Genomic DNA, 25,884 nt, shown 5'->3' on the forward strand with positions numbered 1-25,884 from the left:
TCTTGCGGATTGCATGGACCTGATGAGCAGACACAGGTGGAATAGACTAGCATATGTTTGCACCTGATCCATGAATGCTTAGAGTGTGTAGTGATCTACTGACTCTTCTGCTATTTCCGTTGTTTTTTATGACATATTTCTGCTGAAATCTATAATACGATACAGTGAATAAGATACTTTATTCATGCAAGAGTACAGCCGGTTACGTCTCGTGTGGTTATTGAGCACGTTTCACCCGTGTCGAAGCAACGATTCTTCCAACATCAACTTTGTTGGACTGGTCATGTTGTGCGGATGCCTGACAAAGCAACTACAGTACTCGTCACGCTGGTGGTCATCAAAAGAGTTTTCACCCCTTTAATTTTATTTGGGGGGGGGAACACCCAAGAGAGTGGGGCCCTAAGCCTGAGCTTGTTTAGCTTATCCATCAATCAAGTGGCAGGGAGTTCCAAAGGGTACTGTTAGGTTTCTCTGCCGCTATAATAAGCAGTCGTGGGGCGACTTTCCGGTGTGTGTCTGTGAGGGGAGAGCGGCCTCCTCCTCCCCCTGCCGCTTCCCCTCCGTCCCTCCTTCCGTCCCTCTCGCTCCTCCTTCTCTCCCTCGGCCTCCAGCATGGCGTCGCCTTCCCCTTCCCCTTCTTCCCCTTCTCCGGGGTTCGAGCGCGCCCTGGCCCGGCGGGACGGCCTGGCGGGGCTCCGCCTCGGGCAGCGCTCGGCGGGCGGGACGGGCTGCGTGGTGTGGGACGCGGCGCTGGTGCTGGCGCGCTTCCTGGAGAAGGAGGCCGAGGAGGAGGCGGCGGGGCTCCCTCTCCGCCGCAAGGCCGCGCTCGAGCTGGGCGCAGGCACCGGCCTCGTGGGCCTCATGGCCGCCAGCCTCGGGTACGTCGTCGCGGCCGCCGCCGCCGCCGGGGGGCTTCCGTCTCGCTCAGGGTGGCCTACACGGACTGGCAGCGGCGGCGGCGGCACCCTGGAGCCTTGAATAAGAACAACCCCAGCGCTACCTGGAGACGCTGCTGCCTTCTTGGGATTGAGCATGGGACCTGAATTATAATAATAATAATAATATTCAGTACCTGAATAATAATAATAATACCGGTAATAATAATAATAATAATACAGGAGTCTTTTCCCCAGCGCTACCTGGAGACGCTGCTGCCCTCTGGGGATTGAGCATGGGACCTGAATAATAATAATAATAATAATAATAATATTAATAATAATATTAATAATAATAATAATATAGGTGCCCTTCCGACCGAGCTATAGCTCTTCCCTTAAAATTAACAGTAAGATTCCAGTACTCAGTCCCATCTAGTTGGTCCATTTAGTTCAGTTTTGACCGCACTGACTGGCAGTAGCGACACCCTGGAGCCTTTAATAATACAGTGGTACCTCGGTTTATGAACACAATTGGTTCCGGAAGTCTGTTCATAAACTGAAGCGTTCATAAACTGAAGTGAACTTTCCCATTGAAAGTAATGGAAAATGAATTAATCCGTTCCAGACGGTCCGCAGAGTAAGCGTTCATAAACTGAAGCAAACTTTTCCATTGAAAGTAATGGAAAGTGGATTAATCCGTTCCAGACGGGTCCGTGAAGTACTTAAACTGAAGCGTTCATAAACTGAAACATGGGTGTAATTGGTTCCGGAAGTCTGTTCATAAACTGAAGCGTTCATAAACTGAAGCGAACTTTCCCATTAAAAGTAATGGAAAGTGAATTAATCCGTTCCAGATGGGTCCGCGGTGTTCATAAACCGAAAATTCATAAACCGAGGTTCCACTGTAACAATAATTACCCCAGCGCCACCTGGAGACGCCGATTCCTTCTTGGGATGGAGCATGAAACCTTAATAATAATAATAATACAGATGGCCTTCCCATAAATCCCCCTTAACAGCAAGATTCCAGTCGTCAGGCCCATCTAGTTGGTCCATCTAGTTCAGTATTGCCCACACTGATTGGCAGCAGTGGTCACCTTGGAGCCTTCTTGGGACTGAGCAGGGGACCTTCTACATTAATAATAATAATAATAATAATAATAATAATAATAATAATAATAATACAGGTGTTCTTGCCACCAAGCTATAGCACTTCCCTTAAAATCAACAGCAAGGTTCTAGTCTTCAAAGTTCTGGAGATACAGGAGCAGAGGAAGCTGCCGTCAGGCCCATCTAGTTGGACTGTCTAGTTCAGTATCAACTACACCGACTGGCAGCAGCGGCTCTTTCCAGGGTTTCAGGCCAAGAGACTTTCCTCGCAGCCCGATCTGGAGATGCTGCTGGCAGGGATTGAGTCCTTTTCCACCTGCCCTGCTGCTCTTCTGAAAGGCTCTGCGGAGAGAAAGTGGGAGAGGCCAGGGCACCCATCGCAGATGACAAAGGATGTTCCTCCTTTCATCACTGGGATCCATGCCCTTCTCACACGCCCATGTCATGGGGGTCCCCCACCATAGTTTTCCCCATATAATCGTCTGCTCTACACCCGACCCTCACACCTTCCCTTCTTAGTCTCTTGTCTTCCTTCTCCCACCTGCTTTGCAGAAGCACCCAGTGACTCCCACTCTCCTGTCGCTATAGGATTCCTACCCCATTCACATCTCTACTCCTAGGATCTGATCTCTGACGGTTACTGATCTCCCTACCAAGCCTGGGCCTCCCCCTAGCATCCAGCGGCCAGGCCGCCCCAACATCCTTGTAAGAAGGAGCGATAAATTGCACCCAGGGGCCTTGCAAAAATTGTGACTATATATTTTGCTTTAGTCTTGCCACCTAACAGTTTAAAAAGAGGTGGAGGGGGGAGTATGGAAAAACTGAAGGTTGAACTTATGTACTTATTTTATTTAAGACATTTATATGGAGATATACAGTATATACTCCTACAGAGAAAGGATATGCCATCTGTTGGGGATCCTTCCAACTACAATTCTATGATTCTATATACCACCCTTTGTCAACAGGTCACAGGGAAGTTTACAACACCATAAACCACTAGAATATTATAAGAGAAGACGGCCTTATCCTCCATGAATTTGTCTAAAGTCCTTTTAAAGCCATCTAACTTGTAGCCCGCACTCCCATCTTGTGGTCCTGCATCTAGAGCTAAAGGGATGGAATCCAGGCTCCCCCTCCCCCCCCAAAACACACAATTGCACTGCTAATCGCACAAATTTAATGTTTGCTATTGGAGATTGAAATACGGTAGTGTTCCAACATGCCGAAGGGTTTTGCAGCATGGTAGGGTGGGCCTCACTCTATTAATCATTGCCACTTTTTGTTTTCATTTATATCCCTTTTTATGCAGGATTTATTTAACCAGGTTATTTTGGTGTGCATGCATGCCTGATTCATTTCCCACCAGAACTGGATCTGTGTTGGCTCATGTACGGAGTTTTAAGCATAGTCCCTTTGGCAAGAACTTAGTTGCAAATGAGACTTTTTCTAAGCTGAATGAGGGATGCTAAAAACTTGTGCATTGTGTGGTTTCTTGCATTGTGTGTGTGTGTGTGTGTGTGTATGAAACGGGCAACTAATATAGCCCCCCCCCACCTCTTTTGTAGTGCTAACGTTACGGTTACGGATCTCGATGAAGTTCAGGATTTGCTGAAAATGAACATTGAGAAAAATCGGCATCTTATCACAGGTTCCATTCAAGCCAAGGTACTGAAATGGTTCGTATGGCCTTCTTGTTCTGTAATTTGAAATTTCCTCAACAAACTGCAAACCAATTTTAAGGAATGGAAGTCAACTCTAACCAGAGAGTGACTCTTAGGTAGGGCTGTGATCTGTAGCGTGACGTCACAGATAATCATATGAACATGAGCTTGCTTTCAACTTCCTCCAGCTGTTCCATACCTTGCTTTGAACTGAAGCTTAGAAGGTTTCGCATGGGGGTGGCTAGGCGTTGAACTAAATCGGTAGGTCAGCAGAGGTAGATCTGCCAGGCCCTGCATCATTCTGCCCCCTGCTGCATCAGCCCCAGCCAGCATGTGGGCCACAGTTTTAGTCTTAGTTACTTGTAGCATTAGAAGGGGCCGCGAAGGTCATCTGGTCCAACCCCTCCTCAGTGTCACCAGGTTGGTGAAGGTTGGCCTGGCCTGTGCTCTTGGGGTTGCCCAGAAGACTCTGCCACACACATACAGTGGTACCTCTACTTACGAATTTAATGTGTTCCAAACGCACATTTGTAAGTAGAAAAAATTGTAAGTCGAATCCCATAGGAATGCATTGGGAGGAAAAATTCGTAAGTAGAAAAAATCCTATCTAAACCGCATCCAAGATGGCGGACGGAGCTCCATTCGTAAGTAGAAACATTCGTAAGTAGAGGTACCACTGTACCTGCATAACTTTAGATAGGCTTGTTCTTTTTTACGCATCCTATATAATAAAGTCCCTGTGTCTCTGCGTCCAGTCCCTGTGTCCGCGTTACTGCGCATGTGCCTCACGGACACAGGGATTGGACGCAGAGACGCGCAGAGGTAAGCGCGCCGCCCCTCGCTCTCCCGCCTCGCCGCCCCACGTAACTCCACTGCAGCAGGGAGGTGGAGGAGGCCGTCGCCACTCGGGACAGCGGGAGGAGGCGGAGGAGGGGCCGGTGGGCCTCAGGCGCTCGACGGAGGGGACGCCTGCACGGTCCCAGGGCTTCCCCTCCGTTCCCACCCGGCTAGCACCCGTTTACTGAACGGGCTGAATGACACTAGTTTAATTATAAAGCTGCTTTGGGAGCCGCTGTTGACTGAAAGCCAGGGCACAAATAAAACCAAATGTTCTTTTCTGTATTGCATCCACCTCTGCTTTTTGTTTAGGGGTGAAGAAGTATCAGACTTCCTTCCGGCACCTGATTACATCCTGATGGCAGACTGCATCTACTACGAAGAGGTAAATCACATTTTTTTTCTTGTAGATCAGCCTTGTAGCTGCAAGCGTGAAATGAAGTTAAGTGGCATGTGATTTCTGCTTTGTGGACAGTCCCTGGAGCCGTTGCTCAAGACGCTGAAGGACTTGGCTGGCCCTGAGACTACCATCCTTTGCTGCTACGAAGAAAGGACTATGGGGAAGAACCCAGAAGTGGAGAAAAAATACTTTGAGGTGAGTCATCTGCCAGTGCAGAATGTCTTGGAGGAGCCCTTGTTCCTGTGGAGAAAAGCCTGGAAGTATCCCAAGGCGCTTTCTGGAACGGGATGTAAAAACCAAACAGAAACCTGCCAGTCTCATAGAATCATAGAATTGTAAAGTTGGAAGGGACCCCAAGGGTCTTCTAGACTAACCCCAAGCCTTAATGCTTTTTTAAAAAAACAAATATGTGCTGTGACACACATTGAATGCTTTCTGGCCACCTCGCCTCCAAAAGGATATTGTAGATCTGGAAAAAGTTCAGGAAAGGGCAACCGAAACGATCAAGGAGATGGAGAAACTCACAACATTTGAGACTCTTTAGTTTAGAGAACATAATAGACCTCTATTATGGAGTGTCTCCACCCCCATCACTCAGCCCGTACACTGAGGTCCAGTGCTGAGAGTCTTCTGGCGGTTTCCTCACTGCGAGAAGCGAGGTTACAGGGAACCAGGCAGAGGGCCTTTTCGGTAGTGGCACCTGCCCTGTGAAACACCCTCCCATCAGATGTCAAGGAAATAAACAACTATATTGACTTTTAGAAGACATCTGAAGGCTGCCCTGTTGAGGGAGGTTTTTAATGTTTTGTTGTGCTTAATGTTTCTGATTTGTTGGAAGCCAAGGCCAACCCAATCAGATTTGTTGCAAGGCCAACCCAATCAGATGGGTTGTATATAACTAATAAATTAGGATTGTATTATTATCTATGAAATTACACGTGGTCTGGAGAATGTGGTACAGATAGGTTTTTCTGTGTCTTGGTACTAGAAGCGGGGGTCATCCAGTGGAAGTGAATAGTGGGAGAGTCAGGACAGGCACAGCACAAAGTTAAACTACAAAATGAGTGACTGCAGGATATTGTGATAGCACCAAATCAGATTGCTTTAGAAGGGGATCAGGCATGGAGGAGAAAGCTAGCAGTGGCTGAAAACTTCCTCCAGAATAAGAGGCAGCGTGCTGGGGAACAACTGTGGCTGAGGGCTGTGGCGCTCATACCCTGGTTGTGGGCTTCCCATAGGCATCTGATTTGCCCCTGAGAGAAGCAGGATCCGGGCCAGGTGTGCCTTAGGTTCCCCGGAGACTGAGTGGAGGATTTCTGTGCTGTGCTTCTGAGGTTATATGGTTACATAAGTGGTGCAATTTCTCTGGGAGGCTCAGCTCTGAATGAGGCCAAGGACATTCAGCTGCACTCTCTTATTCTTGCGCAATTTTAAATTGCAGCTTCTTCAGAAGGACTTTGATCTGGAGAAGGTTCCCTTGGAGAAGCACGATGAGGAGTATCGGAGCGAGGACATTCATATATTCATCATCAGAAAGAAGAAAACGGTAGGTGGTTATTAGAAAGGCACCAGAGATGGACCAGCTCATGCTCCAGAAAAAACTTCCATTTTTTGGAGCCATAGCAATAAGGACAGACACTAGAAGGACAGGTCCTGAAGCTGAGGCTCCAATACTTTGGCCACCTCATGAGAAGAGAAGACTCCCTGGAAAAGACCCTGGTGCTGGGGAAGATGGAGGGCACAAAGAGAAGGGGACGACAGAGGACGAGATGGTTGGACAGTGTTCTCGAAGCTACGAACATGAGTTTGACCAAACTGCGGGAGGCAGTGCAAGACAGGAAAGCCCCGGTGAAAGCCCCCATTAAGTTGGTCTCTGAGGTGCTACTGGAAGGAGTTTTTTGTTTTGCCTGCTTTGGTTAGGGAAGTGGATTGCATTGCAAAATTCAGAGAAGTGTGCATTTCAGAGAGCTATGTTCTGATTCATGTGTTGGTATGGGAAACTGAATTTGTGAAATGATTGATCTCCCACCCCTACCCAGAAGGGGGCAGCATAAGATAACAGTGCTCTCGTAGCCTGCCCCAGTCTCCTTTCTAGAGAGGCGGAATGTACCTAATACCACTAGACATGTTTGTTTTACGGTGGCTCTTCCACAACGAGTGTCCTAGCAGTTGGGCATAGCTGTGAATTTTCTGCCCGATACCCCAAACACACCTTGCAGACCTGGGCATCCCTGGGGGTGCAAAAATGACCGCTGAACTAGTTGAAAGGTGGGGTGCAGACATCTCTCGCCCATCTGCCCCAGGTGTATTGTAAAACTGCGCATATCACCATTTACCAAACTCTCCCAATGCTGGAGCTTGAATCATGGTAGCATTAAGGCAGATGTTCTCCCCACCCCCATAACTGCAGGAGTGATTTGTGCCCAGTCCAAAACTGGGGGACTGAGACATCTTCAAACATGGCAGCTTTTCCTCTGGGTTGTGTGTGTGCTGTAGCACTAAAACGGAAGTGAAGAAAAAGAGCTGTATTGCAAGGGGGGTGGGAAACTTACAGAAACGCACTAGATGGCTGGGAATCGCACTCAGGTCCTGCTTGCAGACTTGCCATTGGATCATCTGGTTGGCCACTATGAGAACAAGATGCTGGGAAAGCAGAACGGGCTCCCTTGGAAAGTGGGGAGGTTGCCTTCCTTGGAGATTTTAAGCAGAGGAGGGAAGGCCATCGGTCAAGGATTCTTCAGCTGTGATTTCTGCATTGCAGGGGGTTGGACTAGATAACTCTTGGGGGTCCCTCCCAACTCTACAGTTCTGTTATTGTAGGTGGGCTCCTTTTGGTCTGGTCCTGCAGAGCTGCTCCTATGATGGGTCATCGCTCTGTGGTCGAATGCATATGTTCTGCCTACAGAAATTGCCAGGTTTAATTCTCGTCAGCATCTCCAGCGTGGGACTTTGAAGAACTCCTGTCTGAAACCCCAGAAAGCTGCTGCCAATCAGTGCAGACAATATTGAGCTAGGTAGTGTAATGGTCTTGACCCAGCAGAAAGCCATGTCCTATGTTCAAACACACCTTCATATCTATAATATAAAAATGTAAACTGGCCATGTCCGTTAGTATCCACTTTTCACCAAAACCGCTCGACCGATTGCGTTCAAATTTTGACACAATGCCACATGCGGATATGAGAATAACCGCATACCAGTTGCGTAGCAACATGTTACACCTGTGCCAGGTAAAACACCAAAAACCCTGTGTTTCAAAACCAGGTTGCAAACCATCACCCTCTAGTGGTGGCTACACTGGTACTGCACCTATAAAACCTTCCCTCTCAACAGAACCTCGGCTCCCGTTTACATACTAGGCTGAATCCTTTACAGACTAGGCCGAATGGAGGTACTGAGTCGCCTGGATGGGGGTTGGGGGCAGGAGGGGACGGGATAGGTCAGGATACGGTGGGACCAGTCACAGGGATGAGCCGGGGGGGAGGAGGGGGTGTGATATGTCATGGGTCGGGACAGGGTGGGGGGAATCACAGGGATAAGCCTGGGGTGGGGGGAGGAGGGGGCAAGATAAGTCATGGGTCGGGACAGGGTGGGGGGAATCACAGGGATAAGCCGGGGGTGGGGGGAGGAGGGGGCGGGATACGTCATGGATCAGGACAGGGTGGGGGGAAATCACACAGATGAGTCACAGCAACGCGTGGCCGGGCCAGCTGGTGTGTGTGTGTGTGTGTGTGTGTGTGTAAAATCTAACCAGTGCCTTAAAAAACCATAGAATTAAAATAATGTCAACAACCTAAAACTAGTAAAACAACAATATAAAAATGCAGGAATAGCTACAGAACATGTAAAACAGGAACCAGCCTTCCAATAACATGAAAGATAGATGGGCCTTCCTTGGTTTGGTCCCTGTCTGGTCTGCCTTGCCTCTCTCTTCCCTGTTCAGGGTCCTTAGAGGTCACTCAAGGGCGATCTCGAAAGCTTTGCCCTTGCAGCATCGGTCCCAAGAATTCAGGGCAGACACCGAGTGGACAAGGGAGCCTTTGTCTGCTAGATTCCTCTCCCTTCAGTCCCCAAGGGATTTGAACCAGTTTGACTATCAAGTGTGTTCCTTGCAGATTCGGTTCCTGCAGGGACTGGAAGATCAAAGGATGTTCATGACTTGCTGCCAGCATTGTTTGCAGACCTGTGAGGGGGCTGTGAGAAATCTCCTGTTTTGCTTCCTTTTCTCCGCCTGCTTTCTTCATCCTGCTGCCTATAACTTAGTAAGACCAAACGTGCAAGACAGTTGGGGCAGCAAGAGCTTTCTATTTTTTGAATTGCACCAGTAAAAAGGACATTCACGTACAGGGTGCTATGGAAAAATAAAATTTGTTTTCATAGCACAGAAAATTCTGGCGAGAAATAGGACCTAGGATGAGGACCAGTGATGCCCTTCTGCACTGGGAGCAGGCAGGGCCGGCCCTACCATTAGAGTGAGGCCGGTGGCCATTTGCCCTAGAAGTATGCAGGGTCAATTTTTTTTTCCTACCTGGAGCCACCTCATGGAGTTTGTTAAGGGATATATCCATGGACGTGTGGATCTAGAATTGGCCTCCACAGTCACTTACGAACACATTGTTAAAACCGTGTTTATGGAAGGCAATCTTACTCGGCTGCGAGTGATTGCCAAAGAAGAGAAAGAATACATGGCCTTCATCTTTTGTCTCCCTTCCTGAGGCTCTGGGAGATGTGACTTTCCTCTGCTATTTGCACTCTTAGAATCATAGAATCGTAGAGTTGGAAGAGACCACAAGGGCCATCCAGTCCAACCCCCTGCCAAGCAGGAAACACCATCAAAGCATTCTTGACATATGCCTGTCAAGCCTCCGCTTAAAGACCTCCAAAGAAGGAGACCCCACCACACTCCTTGGCAGCAAATTCCACTGCCGAACAGCTCTTACTGTCAGGAAGTTCTTCCTAATGTTTAGGTGGAATCTTCTTTCTTGTAGTTTGAATCCATTGCTCCATGTCCGCTTCTCTGGAGCAGCAGAAAACAACCTTTCTCCCTCCTCTATATGACATCCTTTAATATATTTGAACATGGCTATCATATCACCCCTTAACCTTCTCTTCTCCAGGCTAAACATACCCAGCTCCCTAAGCCGTTCCTCATAAGGCATCGTTTCCAGGCCTTTGACCATTTTCGTTGCCCTCTTCTGGACACGTTAATTTCTTAATTTCTTCTGTTTCGGAGATCCTCAAAAACACTTTGCTTTTGCTTTTTTGTTTTATTTTTTTAGGAGGAAAATTGTTTGTATGTACTGTATATTTATTTCCAGGGAGAGAGAGAGATGCTTGTGTGATTTTCTGTCTCGGATGCCAAAATACATTGATAATGCCTCTCCGGTGCCATTATTTATTATTTCAGGCATATAACTATGCACCTTGACTGCGGCATATTGGTAGGCAGGGGGTGTTTGCCATTTACTTCTTTGCCTCAGGCAGCCAAATGTCCCGTGTCAGCCCTGGAGCTATGTCCCCACTGTGGAAGGACATGTGGATCCAGAATTTGCCTCCACAGTCACTTACGGACTGTTAAAACCATGTTTATGGAAGACAATCTTACTTGGCTATGAGGGATTGCACGAGACAAAAAAGAGCCATACAACCCAGAGGCAGCAAATAAAGGTAAAGGTAAAGGACCCCTGGACGGTTAAGTCCAATCAAAGGCGACGGTGGGGTTGTGGCGCTCATCTTGCTTTCAGGCCGAGGGAGCTGGCATTTGTCCACAGACAGCTTTCCGGGTCTTGTGGCCAGCAGGACTAAACAACATCTGGTGCAACGGGACACCGTGATGGAATCCAGAGCGCACGGAGACACTGTTTACCTTCCCACCGCAGTGATACCTATTTATCTACTTGCACTGGCGTGCTTTCGAACTGCTAGGTTGGCAGGAGCTGGGACCGAGCAACGGGAGCTCACCCTGTCGCGGGGATTCGAACCGCCAACCTTCTGATCAGCAAGCCCAAGAGGCTCAGTGGATTAGACCACAGCGCCACCCGTGCCACCCAAGCCTTGGATCGTGCCCTGGAGCCTTCTGCAGTGCTCCATCCAGAGGAGCAGGATGATGTCTTCTGCAGGCGGGTTAATGCGGGGAGCTGTCTCCAGACGGCATAGAGTTTGCAACTTCCTGCCCTCAAAGAAAAAAAAGGGAGGCATTCATTTGCCGTCTTGGCAGCCGGCGGTTGAGCAGCAGAGAAAACGCCAAAGTGAATGGAAATGTCAAGACGTCTCTGAGCACAGAGGCCCATCACTCTTTCCATGCCCCCTCCTCTCTGCCACCCCCAATTGTCACGCTTTACTGGGAGGCAGTGGGGAGGAGAAGGGGCCATGAATGAGCAGAGGCCACCACCTGGGCTTGTGCTTCCTTGCCAGGAGGGGGAGCACTGATAGGCCCCCTGTTCGAATTTTGGATTGTAAGGGTGTCCTCTGCGGCATTGGGCCCCATGCCCAGTGGCACACTTTGCAGCTGCCCTTGGTTGTCCTCAAAACCCATCTCCCAAATAGCAAAATGGCTGTGCATCACTAGAGCCATTTGCTTCAACCTGGGACTGCCCCAGTCAGAAGGGCAGAGGGAGGCGTGTCCGGTCTGTAGAGGGAAAGTGGGCAGGGGAGGGAGTGTCTGCGGGTATTTTTCGGAGAGGGAGTAGCAACGTCAAAATAAAATCTGAAAAGTGGGCAGAGCAGGCTTGTTTTGTGCACACACAGGAGAGAATAATGCACATACATTTTGCCTTGTGGATCAGATACTACAAATGCTAGAAACTGCCCCACTCTTTTTAAAATAAAAAGCAGGGGATCCGGAGGTTATTGTCTTGGGGAGGGGGGTGCATGCTGAGAGGTCCACTTCCCAGTCTCTGTGAGAAAAGGATGCTGGATTAGATGGGCCCCTGGCCTGATCCAGCAGCCTCTTGTGTTCTTACGTTGCTGTTGTTCTGCTTTTCATTTTAAAAAACACAAAGGTGGTTCTCTAAGACAATCCTTTCATGAAAGTAGATTTACACGCACCAACACACCCCTCCTTTTCTTCCTTCCCGTTGATCCCCTGGAATAACCCTGGCTCCCTCCTCTGTCTGCCTTGTTTGCTGACTGAATTGCAAGGTTGCCTCTCTTCTTTCCTGCTGTTATGTCATCCAAGAGTGAGTAACAGAGCCAATACTAACTGTTGTGTCTTGGTTATATTGGCACTCAGAAGAGAGAGAAGCAGGTTGTTGTTACGAGTTGCAAGAAGAGTTGGGGTTGTGTACAATAAGACGAGAATACAGGGAGCCTCTGAAGGGTAACAGACATTACGGAAACCTGGTGGGATGAGACTCATGCCTGGAATGCAGGGGGGGGGTATGAGCTGCTCAAAAGAAATAGATCAAACAGGAAGGGGGGGAGGAGCAGCATTCTATGTAAAGGATGTGTACACTTGTGAAGAGATCCATGACATGGAGCATGGAAGGCAGATTGAGAGCATATGGGTAAAAACCATAGGAGAGGAAAACCACAGTGACCTTACTGTGGGGTTCTGCTATAGCCCTCCAAGCCAGACCGAAGACTTGGATGGTGCCTTCCTAGAACAGATTGCCAGACATTCAAAGAGGAGAGCTGTGGCAGTCATGGGAGACTTCAACTTCCCCGATATCAGTTGGGACTCAAACTCTGCCAAGAATGCAAGGTCCGACAAATCCCTCCATTGCCTCGCTGACCACTTCATTTCCCGGAAGGTGGAAGCAGCAACAAAGGGATAATCTGTCCTGGACCTGGGCCTCACCAACAGGGAGGAACTGATCGGCAAAATGGAAGTGCTCGGAAACTGGAGAGGGAGCGCTCATGTCTAGCGGCGTAGCTAGCCGCTTGGGTGCCCAGTGCCGTGTGCGCGTCCTGCAGCCGGGGGTGAGGCGAGCTGCCCATGGGGTCAGGGCACACTGCATGGAGCCTTTCCGCCGCCTCCCCCTCAGCTATAGGGGGGCTGCGGGAGAGGCGGAGGGCAGACGCAATCCTCACGCTGCCGTTTCAGGCTGCATTGGAGCCTGCAGGTGCCCAAGCCACCGTGTCACTCCCAGGAGAAACGCATGGCTTGGGCACGCTGCAGGCCCTGCGGTAAGTGCTGGCCCCCATGGTTTAGCACCCAGTGCCAGCCACGTTTCATTACATCCTCCGCCACTGATCATTTCTTCCTGGGTTTCATGATACAGAGGTAAGGGGAAGCCAACAGCCCTCTTCTCCACAAACGACTCCATGATTAATAATAATAATAATAATAATAATAATAATAATAATAATAATAATAATAATAATATTTTATTATTTATACCCTGCCCATCTGGCCGGGTCTCCCCAGCCACTCTGGGCGGCTTCCAACAAAAGAATAAAACACAACAATCTATTAAACATTAAAAGCCTCCCTGAACAGGGCTGCCTTCAGATGTCTTCTAAAGTCTGGTAGTTGTATTCCTTTTTGACATCTGTTGGGAGGGCGTTCCACAGGGCAGGTGCCACCACCGAGAAGGCCCTCTGCCTAGTTCCCTGCAACTTGGCTTCTCGTAGCGAGGGAACCGCCAGAAGGCCCTCGGTACTGGACCTCTGTGTCCGGGCAGAATGATGGAGGTGGAGACGCTCCTTCAGGTATACTGGACCGAGGCTGTTTAGGGCTTTAAAGGTCAGCACCAACACTTTGAATTGTGCTCGGAAACGTACTGGGAGCCAACCCTCTTTTAAAATCATCCAAATTGGTCACCATCACTGCCTCCTGCGGGAGCATGTTCCATAGCTTATGCAATTCTCTTCTTGTGTTCTGATTTCATTTCTTTCTTCTTCCCCTTCTTATGTTCTTCTGATTTCATTTCTTTCTTCTTCCCCACTAGATTGGATTCCACTTCTCACCCAGGAAGGCTTCTTGGCCTCCGCAACCACCAGCCCTCCTTCCATCGTCTGTTGCTGATGCTGGCCTGGGAACGGAGTTTGCAAGAGTTCCTTGTTGAGATGCCTCAGGCCATGTCCGGCCTCACGTCCGGCCTCTTGACACAGGCAGCGCCCGATGAGGTCCTTTGAAGGAGCCCCGTGCGTTGTCTGTGGTTCATTGTCTGCCCTTGTCCCAGTTGTGCACACACACACCCTTCCAGGCATCCCCACCACCACAAAGCCTGTCAGATTGCATGCCTGTAAGAATGGGCTACACAATCACCACCACCCCAAGCTGTGCGGACAAAAGCCCTGGCGTTATGAGCACGAGCGCTTGTGTAATAGTCACAGAGAATGCCAGCGCTGTACACCCTCAGAGGGTGAGGTGGTCGTCTTGGAGACATTGGTCATCTCTTGGGGTGACACGGAAGCAATGTGTGTGTGGGATGACTTCCCTCTGCCGAGAGACGGGAGCCTTCAAGTCAAGATGGGACTCGGGGGGGGGGGGGAGTTATAAAATTGTGTGGGATTTTGCAGTCAAATCTAACCATGCATATTCTTGTTACTTAGTAAAGGGGCTAAGGACCAGAGAGCCATCAATTTATAAACAGGCAAGTTACAGTTCTGCAGTCAGCCCCTGGACTTTCTAATTAACAAGAATACACGTCGTTAAATTGGGCTGCAGAATCTCCCACAACCTGGACTTTTCCACAGAAGCAAAAACTGAACTGAACTGAACGGGGTGCATGGCTGGGCTGATGGTAGTTGTGGCGTGCAACGTCTGAAGGGTGCCAGCTTGGCCAAGAATGCTCTGTGGAATTTTAAATTTTAAAAAGCAAGCATGCGGCAACATTTGCAGAACATTTATGGGAATAGGGCAGGGAGACTGGTTCAGGGGGACATTGGCACCAGCCAATAGCTACCTTCCACTTGATGTCTACAATCTGCCTCCACACTCGGGAGGTAGCCGTTCTTTTCTTTTTCTTCCCGTCACATAACAGAAACTTTTCCTTTGCTTGCAAAGCGTCAGTCCTGCTCCTCCCACTCTCAAATGCATTCACACGCTCCTTGGGCTCACACCTAAGAGCGATGACACGTGGCGCAGAAACAGCCCGTAGTCAGAATTCAAACCAGGTTTGCAGGGAGATCGCAGACAGTGCGTTTTCATCTTGGCCAGAGACCCTCTCCTCTTCCTTTGTGTCTTAACACAACTCGCTTCCCTTCCGCCCAGTCATGCTCCCTGGTTCAGACTTGCACCCCCTTCCCACCCACCCAAAGAAACTAATAATCAGCTCTAATGAGAGGCTGCTCAGTTTTCTGCCGGACCTGCCTGTCGCCACCCATTGGCCAAGGATTCTGATTTTCAGCTTTCAGCAGTTTGTTAATATCAAGAGGCATCCCTGCAAAAGGGGGGGTGGGGGGGGAGAGAGATCAAACTTCCTATCGAGGTGAGGGCCGCAGAGGGGCCATCATGGATTCATTACTGCAGGCCCAGGGAAATTGGGCAATATCATTAGCTGCGCCCCCCCCCCCACCTCCCCGTCTGCTGTTTGTCACAACGAGCTGGATATTTATGCCACTCCTGGGAAGCCCTCTGAATCAAAGACAGATGCCCTTGCGTTCTTCAAGCATTAGCTAATGGTGTACCTCATGCAAAATTCAGGGGAGGGCCGTGAAAGGTTGTGCTCATCAAAAAAAAGGGGGGGGGCTGTTCTGCCATACCCTGCAATCTCCAAACTCTGCTCCCATCAGGAGAATTTCTTTCTCCAGTCACTTTTTTGTCACTGTTAACCCCCCCCCAATTCTTTTATTTACATTTTATACATTATTTATTTCGACAATGTAATAATCGTAAATAAACAAGAATAAAAACGTGCACCCCACAAGCGAGACCGTTCCGTTGTAACTATCCAACCTCCCAAAATTTCAACACCTCTTGCGGTGGTTTGACCCCTTTCTGTTTTAACAGTACAAATTCCTCAAACGCCTTCCGTATCTCCTCAAAATCATTTCTCCTGCGTATGTCAATAAATCTCCGAGCAAGTCCTTCATAGCCTGTGAACCTTCCACCCCATAATAATCTGCCAACTCTGGATTTTTGGACAGCTTTACCCAGGAGAATATTTCTGCCCCCGAACTGAAACACCAATTGCAGGTGGAACTCCACTTAAATTCTAGTATTTTCCATGGGCATTAAACTTAAGAGCCGATTGCAACCTTCCCTTTTCCCCCTTGCCCAGAATCATAAAACCGTAGAGATGAGGGACCAAAAAGGCTCATCTAGTCCAACCCCCTGCAAGGCAGGAATCGCAAATAAGATGAGAGGGGGAGAGAGGAGGGTGGGAAGCTGTGTGCAGTTCCAGCTTTATCATCCTTGAGCAGTGAGAGACTCAAGGGGTTCTAGCCACTTACACAGGCTCTGTTTCCTTGGAACGAAGGTCAGCAGAGATTGTGGTCACTTTAGGATATATGGTTTTATTTACAAATTTATACAACCTGAGCCTAAGATGGAGGGACCAACACATTTTGCTTCTCCAGTAGTGGCAGATTTGGATCCAGCGCAGAACAAGCAGGTCTCTGTGTCTCCGGTTTCCAACCTGCTTCCAGCTCAGCTCACATGCACATGCTTGGGCTCTTCTCCTAAGGCAGTGATGGCAAACCTATGACACGCGTGTCAGACGTGACAGGCAGAGCCCTCACCGCTGGCACGCGCCCCATCGGGCAATTCGCGCTGTTGTTGTCCCCCCGCCCATTTTTCTCCCGCTCCTCCTACAGCTTGTCTCCGCTACAGCTTGTCTCCACTGTTAAAACCCGGATCCCTTTTTGTTGTTGTTGCTGGTAGCCAGATTGGTTTTTTAAAACTTTCTGTGCTGTTTTTTTCTGGCGCTTTGGCAGACTATGTCGGTGCTGCGTGTTAGTTCCAGCGAAGGTATTATTCGTCATTTATTTCTGTTCTCTTCCCCCCCCCCAAAAAAGCACAGCAGCTTTGGGGCACCCCCCCAAAAAAGCAAAGCAACTTTTGCACCCCCCAAAAAAACTCCAAAACTTTGGTCAGCAGCTCCCCCCCCCCAAAAGCTCAACAACTCTGGGCACTTTGTGATAAATAAGGGGTTTTTTGTTTGGTTTGGTTAAATAATTAGTTTTTGGTTTATTAAATACAGTTATATATTACAATTATACATTTTTGTTATTTAAACTATAAATATCACAAAATTATGGTTTTTTTTCTCGAAGTGACACACCACCTGAGTTATGCTTGGTTTTTTGGTGAATTTTGACACACCAAGCTCAAAAGGTTTCCCATCACTGGCCTAAGGCCCACCCATTTGCTCGATAGCATAGAGCAACTTCATTGTTTATGCTCAGTGCTTTTTTTTCTTTAAAAAAATGTTTAGGGGTACTCTCATTTTGACTCAAGAAAGTCACCATTTTATAGCTCAAATCGAGAAAAATGTAGTAAGTAAGTGGACAAAAGTACAAAGATTCACAAAATGTTTATGGCTATGTGCACCCCTGTGTCCCCCCCAGAAAAAAGCACTGGTTAATGTGATCTTGCTGCTTAACTAGTCAGCCAAAACTCTTAATTTTGGAGGGTCCGGATTTGGCAAGGCTGCTCTCACATTCCAAGAAGTGGAAGAGACTTGGACCACCAGACTAAAATTCTCCAAATTCATAGCATCATAAATCCCACGTTGTCTTCCTCTTGGAGGAGAGAGAGGATTGGAGATTCGGTTGTGGCTGTCTGTATGTTTGCAGCTTGCGCATGCATGTGCAGCCATGTAGGAGCATGAATGAGAAGGAAGCCGTTTTTATTTGGGATTTTCGGTTTTAAAAATACTGCGATGGTTGCTATGATCCTGATCCATCGCCCATGTTCCATACTGTAACCCGCCCAGGGATTGTTACATGAGGAAGAGGGGTGGGGCTGGGGGCTATAAAAGGGAGGAAGGAAATGCATGAATAAATCAATGGACCAGCAGCCCTTGCTCATTACTTTGCCATGCTTCTAAGTGTTCCCTGCATTAGTCCAGCTCGCTGCTGCTGATTTACAACTCTGCCTGGTCCTGCAAGAAAAGGAATGTGCAACAGGCAAAGGGACTCTTGCAGTATCTGTAGGTTTTCATCATCACCCAGGATTAGGACCAAGGAAAATAATAATAATAATAATAATAATAATAATAATAATAATAATAATAATAGTAATAATAGTAATAATAGTAATAATAATAATACCCCGTCCATCTGGCTGGGTTTCCCCAGCCACTCTGGGCGGCTTCCAACAGAAAAATAAATCACAGTAATCTGTTGTTGTTGTTTAGTCGTTTAGTCGTGTCCGACTCTTCGTGACCCCATGGACCAGAGCATGCCAGGCACTCCTGTCTTGCACTGCCTCCCGCAGTTGGGTCAAACTCATGTTCGTAGCTTCGAGAACACTGTCCAACCATCTCGTCCTCTGTCGTCCCCTTCTCCTAGTGCCCTCCATCTTTCCCAACATCAAGGTCTTTTCCAAGGATTCTTCTCTTCTCATGAGGTGGCCAAAGTATTGGAGCCTCAGCTTCACGATCTGTCCTTCCAGTGAGTACTCAGGGCTGATTTCCTTAAGAATGGATAGGTTTGATCTTCTTGCAGTCCATGGGACTCTCAAGAGTCTCCTCCAGCACCATAATTCAAAAGCATCAATTCTTCGGCGATCAGCCTTCTTTATGGTCCAGCTCTCACTTCCATACATCACTACTGGGAAAACCATAGCTTTAACTATACGGACCTTTGTAGGCAAGGTGATGTCTCTGCTTTTTAAGTCTCTGTGTTTTTAAGAAACACAGTAATCTATTAAACATTAAAAGCCTCCCTGAACAGGGCTGCCTTCAGATGTCTTCTAAAAGTCTGGTAGTTGTTTTCCTCTTTGACATCTGTTGGGAGGGCGTTTTACAGGGCAGGCGCCACCACCGAGAAGGCCCTCTGCCTGGTTCCCTGCAACTTGGCTTCTCGCAACGAGGGAACTGCCAGAAGGCCCTCGGTGCTGGATCTCAGTTTCCGGGCAGAATGATGGAGGTGGAGACGCTCCTTCAGGTATACTGGACCGAGGCCATTTAGGGCTTTAAAGGTCAGCACCAACTCTTTGAATTGTGCTCGGAAACGTACTGGGAGCCAATGTAGATCTTTCAAGACCGGTGTTATGTGCATAGCTGCCAAGTTTTCCCTTTTCTCGTGAGGAAGCCTATTCAGCATAAGGGAAAATCCCTTTAAAAAAGGGATAACTTGGCAGCTATGGTTATGTGGTCTCGGCGACCACTCCCAGTCACCAGTCTAGCTGCCACATTCTGAATTAGTTGTAGTTTCCGAGTCACCTTCAAAGGTAGCCCCACGTAGAGTGCATTGCAGTAGTCCAAGCGGGAGATAACTAGAGCATGCACCACTCTGGCTAGACAGTCTGGAAGGCTGTCTTGGAGGAAGGCTTGGAGGAGCGCTTGACAGAAATCCCATGAAACACGGTGCTCAAATCTGGCCTCAATTCAGGGAAGACTAGAAGTCGTGGGCATCCAATGAAGCTGAATGTTGGAAAATGCAGGACTGATAAAAGGGTTATTATTTTATTATTCATTACATTTATATACCGGTCTACATCTGAGGTTCTCAGGGCAGTTTATAGTGTAATAATAACTGGTCATGTGCGGATGAGGTTTAAAGACTGTCTCAAGGCAAATTGGCCTCCACAGTCACTTACGGATTCCTTGTTAAAACCGTGTTTATGGAGGACAATCTTAACTTGGCTGCAAGTGTTCACTGAAGAGGAAGAGGAAGAGGAAGAGGAAGAAGAAGAAGAAGAAGAAGAAGAAGAAGAAGAAGAAGAAGAAGAAGAAGAAGAAGAAGAAGAAGAAGAAGAAGAAGATATTTATTATTTATACCCTGCCAATCTGGCTGGGTTTCCCCAACTACTCTAGGGTTAAACAGAAAGTAAGTTAAGAAGAAGATGAAAGAAAGCAGATTACCATGGTTGATATTAGACCCGTGTAGGAAGGACAGATTGTGAAGCTGAGGCTCCAATACTTTGGCCACCACATGAGAAGAGAAGACTCCCTGGAAAAAGACCCTGATGTTGGGAAAGATGGAGGGCACAAGGAGAAGGGGACGACAGAGGGTGAGATGGTTGGACAGTGTTCTTGAAGCTACGAACATGAGTTTGACCAAACTGTGGGAGGCAGTGGAAGACAGGAGTGCCTGGCGTGCTCTGGTCCATGGGGTCACGAAGAGTCGGACACGACTAAACGACTAAACAACAACAGAAGGCGAAGGAAGTCAATAAAGAAAATGGAGTCAAATTTAGGTTAATACATACCTTTATTTTTGAGATATGTTCTTTGTTCTTTTTTCTCTCCCCCCTCTCCCCTTTTCCGATTTTTATTTTGTCATTTATATATTATTTGTATTTTGTTTGTAATATATTGTATTTCTGTGTGTTGTTTTTTGTTTGGCAGCATATAAATAAACTATTTAAAAAATTAAAAACAAAACAACAAACTTTATGGAAGACAATCTTACTTGGCTACGAGTGATCACCAAAGAATTATTATTATTATTATTATTATTATTATTATTATTATTATTACCCTGCCCATCTGGCTGGCTTTCCATCCCATTGGAGACAGTGTTAGTGGTCAACATGGATAGCGTTAAGCGAGGATTGGACACATTCGTGGAGGAGAGGGCTGTTGATGTCTGCTAGCCAGCATAGCTATGTTCTGCCTCCACATTTGGGGGCAGCAATGCTTCTGAATCCCAGTTGCTGGAAAGCACAGGAGGGGAAGAATTGCTCTTGTCTCCAGGTCGGCCACTGTGAGAACAGGATGCTGGACTAGATGGGCCAGTGGCCTGATCCAGCAGGCTTGACTTATGTCCTTACGCAGCCAGAACAGCAGTGCACTCCTTTGCTTTTTATTTTTAATGTTCTGCCTTGTTTTGCTGCTCTCTTCTTCATGATGGCATTCCCTTTGGGCTGTGGTTTGGCCTGGCCATTGAGTGGCGGGGGGTCGGGAGAGAAATGGATAATGACAGGCAATTAGCAGAAACATCCAGTGCTTTAATAATAAGCACCTGGGGCATGGCTTTCATCGCACCCCTGAGAGCAGAAAAACTGGGGCAGGAAAATGCTGGAGTCCTCCTTATGCAGGCCGAGCTCCTGGAGAAAACAGGAAGCTGATATTCACAAGCATCCTTTCTGGACAGAGAGTGGGGTTGGTTCTGCCCTTGGCATCTTCTCCAGGGCAAATGCAGACACACCCAAGCTCAGGATGGCCTTGTAGAGACTCTGAACAACTCAGGATGCTGTTCTACTTCCCAGTGGAGCAAATCCAGTCTTGCAGCCTCTTAATCTGCCTGTCCTCTACATTTGTTTTGGGAAAACGTCTCATAAGATCTACGTGGCCACTGGTCCCATCACCTCCTGGCAAATAGAAGGGGAAGAAATGGAGGCAGTGAGAGATTTTACTTTCCTGGGCTCCTTGATCACTGCAGATGGTGATAGCAGTCACGAAATCAAAAGACGCCTGCTTCTTGGGAGAAAAGCAATGACAAACCTAGACAGCATCTTAAAAAGCAGAGACATCACCTTGCCGACAAAGGTCCGTATAGTTAAAGCTATGGTTTTCCCAGTAGTGATGTATGGAAGTGAGAGCTGGACCATCAAGAAGGCTGATCGCGGAATAATTGATGCTTTTGAATTATGGTGCTGGAGGAGACTCTTGAGAGTCCCATGGACCGCAAGAAGATAAAATCTATCCATTCTGAAGGAAATCAGTCCTGAGTGCTCACTGAAAGGACAGTTCCTGAAGCTGAGGCTCCAATACTTTGGCCACCTCATGAGAAGAGAAGACTCCCTGGAAAAGACCCTGATGTTGGGAAATATTGAGGGCACTAGGAGAAGGGGACGACAGAGGATGAGATGGTTGGACAGTGTTCTCGAAGCCACCAACATGAGTCTGGCCAAACTGCGGGAGGCAGTGGAAGACAGGAGTGCCTGGCGTGCTCTGTCCATGGGGTCACGAAGAGTCGGACACGACTAAACGACTAAACAACAACAACAAGATCTACGTGGAAATATCCCACACTAGAAATGGTCGGCACTCACGGGACCTTTGTTGGCCAATGTAAAAACAGGATGCTGGAGTTAAAGCCTACTGGGATATGATATACAATGAACTGAAAAAGATTTTTAAATATACTTTTATTTTTTAAAAATGGAGGCTTTTCTATTGGGTATTGTGGGAGAAGAAATTCCAAAAGTAGACTTAAATATGTTTATGTATGCTACCACGGCTGCAAGTACACTTTTAGGCCAGAAATGGAAGCAGCAGGAACTTCCAACTTTGGAAGAATGGCAGGCAAAAATTATTGAATGTGCAGAACTGGCAAAGCTGACAGGGAAAATCTGAAACCAGTGTGACGAACTGTTTGAAAAGGACTGGAGTAAATCTATACAATATATGAAAGAACACTGTAAACATTTGAAAACATTTGCAGGTTTGATTTAAACTATTTTGTAATGATAATTTTTGAAACTGATTTACAAATACTAAAGTAATTTTTTTAAAGTATAGTAAGAAGGTAAATTAAGGGACCCAGGTGGTGCTGTGGTTAAACCACTGAGCCTAGGGCTTGCCGATCAGAAGGTCACCGGTTCGAATCCCTGTGACGGGGTGAGCTCCCGTTGCTTGGTCCCAGCTCCTGCCAACCTAGCAGTTTGAAAGCACGTCAAAATGCAAGTAGATAAATTGGAACCGCTACAGCGGGAAGGTAAACGGCGTTTCCATGTGCTGCTCTGGTTTGCCAGAAGCGGCTTTGTCATGCTGGCCACATGACCTGGAAGCTGTACGCCGGCTCCCTCGGCCAATAATGCGAGATGAGCGCGCAACCCCAGAGTCGGTCACGACTGGACCTAATGGTCAGGGGTCCCTTTACCTTTACCTTTAAGAAGGTAAATAGGTTGATATAGAAATGCTAAGAGGACTGTGATTGCTTAAGAAAGCCAGGGAGTGGGGGGGGGGGAGTTGATGTTCAGAAAGTTGTATGTGATCATATAATTTGATATGAACGTGACAAAGGAAAAATATGAAAATTTAATAAAAATTATGGAAAAACAAAAACAGGATGCTGGACTAGGTAAGCCATTGCCCTGACCCTCCAGCAGGTTCTTACCTTCTTATGACCTGAAGACGGCTCTTGATTTATCTGCAGGCTTACCTGCTTGAGGGGTTTTTAGCACACAAGCCAGTAGACCTGAGCATTGCTGGCCGGCATGCACTATTATGTGCCCAATTGGCCGAATCTCTCCAGAAACTAATTCCAGCAAAGCAACGAAGCAGGACTCTTCCCGCCTCTGGTGGCTGGAGCTTCGCAGCATCAAGCCCATGCAAGTTTACTGTGAAGTAAGTCCCACGTGAGGATGGGAAGACTCGTGTAGGTTTTACGGAAGTGAGGCACCAAGAGTTCTTAAAGGAACAAGGAGGAGAGAGGGGTGCAGCGAATGGGGCAATGAAACCACTTTAAACATTAGGTTCAAGTGCAGAAAAATAATTTAAAAATGTGGTTCGGGGTGCAGCATCCAGCATTAAAATAATATAAAAACCAAATCTGTTAAAATGAAAATAAAAACAGCACAGCGCTATTAAAAACGGTTTGCTTAAAACAATAAGTTCCATGTAAGTACAGTGATACCTTGGTTTACAACCATCATCCGTTCCGGAGGTCTGGTTGTAAACCAAAACAGGTGGTAACCCAAGGTGCGCTTTCGCCAATGGGGCCTCCCCCCCAAAATTGGTTGTGATCCCCCCAAAATGGGTTGTAATCCAAAAAATGGGACACACACTTCAGGGTTTGACGTGGTTGTAATAAAAAATGGTTGTAATCCAAAATGGTTGCAAACCAAGGTACCACTGTCGTGAGGAAAGGAAGCAGAAGGGGTGGGGGTGGGGTGGGGGGAGAGGTAGGTCTCCAAGGTAAATCTGGGAGTTGGCAGAAAGCCCTTGTGGGGGACCACAGCATCCACTTCACACTTACAACTGTTGAAACGGATAGGCAAAGGTATTTCCATCACAGTGTATCTAACTGAGCTGTGGAACTCACTGAGACTAGATATTGTACTGGCCACAAACATTGGTAGACTCTTTATATAGTGTTGCATACCACCCCAATCTCCAAGCAATGAGAGATTCCAGGGGTTCCAGAACCTACGAAGAGTTATATTTCCTTGGAATGAAGGTCAGTGAAGACTGTGGTGTCTTTAGGACATATGGCCTTATATACATCCTGAGCATAGGATGTAGGGACTCCCAGCATTAACACCCGACAGATCCTGTTTCTCCGTTAGCTGCAGCTTTGGAACCAGCTCAGAGCAAGTAGGTCTCTGTGCCCCCAGCTTCCAGTGTGGTGTGGTGTAGTGGTTAAGAATGGTGGACTCGTAATCTGGTGAACCGGGTTCGCTTCCCTGCTCTTCCCCATGCAGCTGCTGGGTGACCTTGGGCTAGTCACACTTCTCTGAAGTCTCTCAGCCTCACTCACCTCGCAGAGTGTTTGTTGTGGTGGAGGAAGGGAAAGGAGATTGCAAGCCACTTTGAGACTCCTTAAGGGGAGTGAAAGGCGGGGTATCAAGTCCAAATTCCTCCTCCTCCTCCTCTTCTTCTTCTTCTTCTTCCAGCTCATCTCGTGCACACCAAACCGGCTATTGCTCTCCTACCCAGCAACTCGCTTGGGGTACAGGACCCCAAGCACGGGAAGGGACTCAGAGCATCATCCACACTGACCCCCCCCCCACACACAAACCCACAACATCAGAGCTCTCCTTGTGGCTACTGCTGGCCAAGACAACCACAAGCACGGCCTTCGCTTTCAGCATGAGCCTTTCTTGGGCTGGCAGGTGTCAGCTGCTGGAAGTGCAGGCTGCAGCGACTTCGGGTCCCTATCCTGAGCTGAGGCACCCGGTTGGCGTGTGCTTGACAGGATGCTGAGCAAGCTGCGTCACCAGCCTGGCCCTGCAAGTCTCGAATGGTGTTTGCATTTTGTTGTGCTTGGATGTTTCTCGGGTCCTGTGGCACGCTCCCTCCCCACAAAGAGACAGAGATATTTAGAGGGACGCTGTCCTGGCTGAGCCGGCCTTTGCTGTCGGTGCAATTTCCTTTCAGCCCCCGGTCAGAGGCGGCTGCGCTGGGCCGCCTGAGTATTAGCTCTGTATTGATCAACAGGGACAGGCGAGCGCGAGTGCAGGAGGCAGCTGGGGGGGAGCACCCCCGACGCAACTCATCTGACAGGATGCACTTTCTCTGCCCCCTCCTTCTTCTTTGAAAGTTCTCACAGTTGAAAAGGGAGCCCCCAAGCTGAGTGGGGAGTTCCCAACCTACTGTTAGAAAGTCCAGTGGGGTTTTTTTTGGGGGGGGGAATTGCAAGCAAAGCAGGTCGAAGAGGAGATTCAAAAATGGGCAGATGTGGGGAATGAATTTAAAAGCGGAAATAGGAAGCCCGGGCAACAACTGCAATGTTGGAATGTTGTGGCAGCTTTTGACAAGAAATAAAGCCTGTCCATTAATCAAGTGTTTCTCAGCCTGGCAAGAGGACGGGATCTGCATCCCAGTTGAACTGGTTGGGCTTGGGTCGCTTCTGGAATCATAGAGTTGGAAGAGACCACAAGGGCCATCCAGTCCAACCCCCTGCCAAGCAGGAAACACCATCAAAGCATTCTTGAAATATGCCTGTCAAGCCTCTGCTTAAAGACCTCCAAAGAAGGAGACTCCACCACACTCCTTGTAGCAAATGCCACTGCCGAACAGCTCTTACTGTCAGGAAGTTCTTCCTAATGTTTAGGTGGAATCTTCTTTCAGCCACTGCTAGCTTTCTTGTAGTTTGAATCCATTGCTCCATGTCCGCTTCTCTGGAGCAGCAGAAAACAACCTTTCTCCCTCCTCCATATGACATCCTTTCATATATTTGAACATGGCTATCATATCCCCCCTTAACCTTCTCTTCTCCAGGCTAAACAGACCCTGCTCCCTAAGCTGTTCCTCATAAGGCATCGTTTCCA

At 48.0% G+C, this 25,884-nt stretch overlaps 1 protein-coding gene across 5 annotated transcripts in view; it reads left to right on the forward strand.

The window, feature by feature from the left end:
- Nucleotides 1-582: 582 nt before the first annotated feature.
- VCPKMT (valosin containing protein lysine methyltransferase) overlaps nt 583-25,884 on the forward strand; it is a 30,850-nt gene continuing 5,548 nt past the window's right edge. For 2 of the 5 annotated variants that reach the window (XM_088656177.1, XM_088656172.1), the window contains exons 1-5: nt 583-878; nt 3,557-3,667; nt 4,802-4,874; nt 4,965-5,084; nt 6,331-6,435. In XM_088656177.1, the coding sequence (XP_088512303.1) occupies nt 613-878; nt 3,557-3,667; nt 4,802-4,874; nt 4,965-5,084; nt 6,331-6,435 (675 nt within the window). In that variant the 5' untranslated portion in view covers nt 583-612. Of the gene's footprint in view, nt 879-3,556; nt 3,668-4,801; nt 4,875-4,964; nt 5,085-6,330; nt 6,436-13,780; nt 15,701-25,884 lie in introns of those variants that run through there. The other 3 variants (XM_088656186.1, XM_088656183.1, XM_060269984.2) reach the window with 2 other exon arrangements.

Source organism: Zootoca vivipara, chromosome 1, assembly GCF_965207765.1.
Source record: "Zootoca vivipara chromosome 1, rZooViv2.hap1.1, whole genome shotgun sequence".
NCBI classification, from domain to species: Eukaryota; Metazoa; Chordata; class Lepidosauria; order Squamata; family Lacertidae; genus Zootoca; species Zootoca vivipara.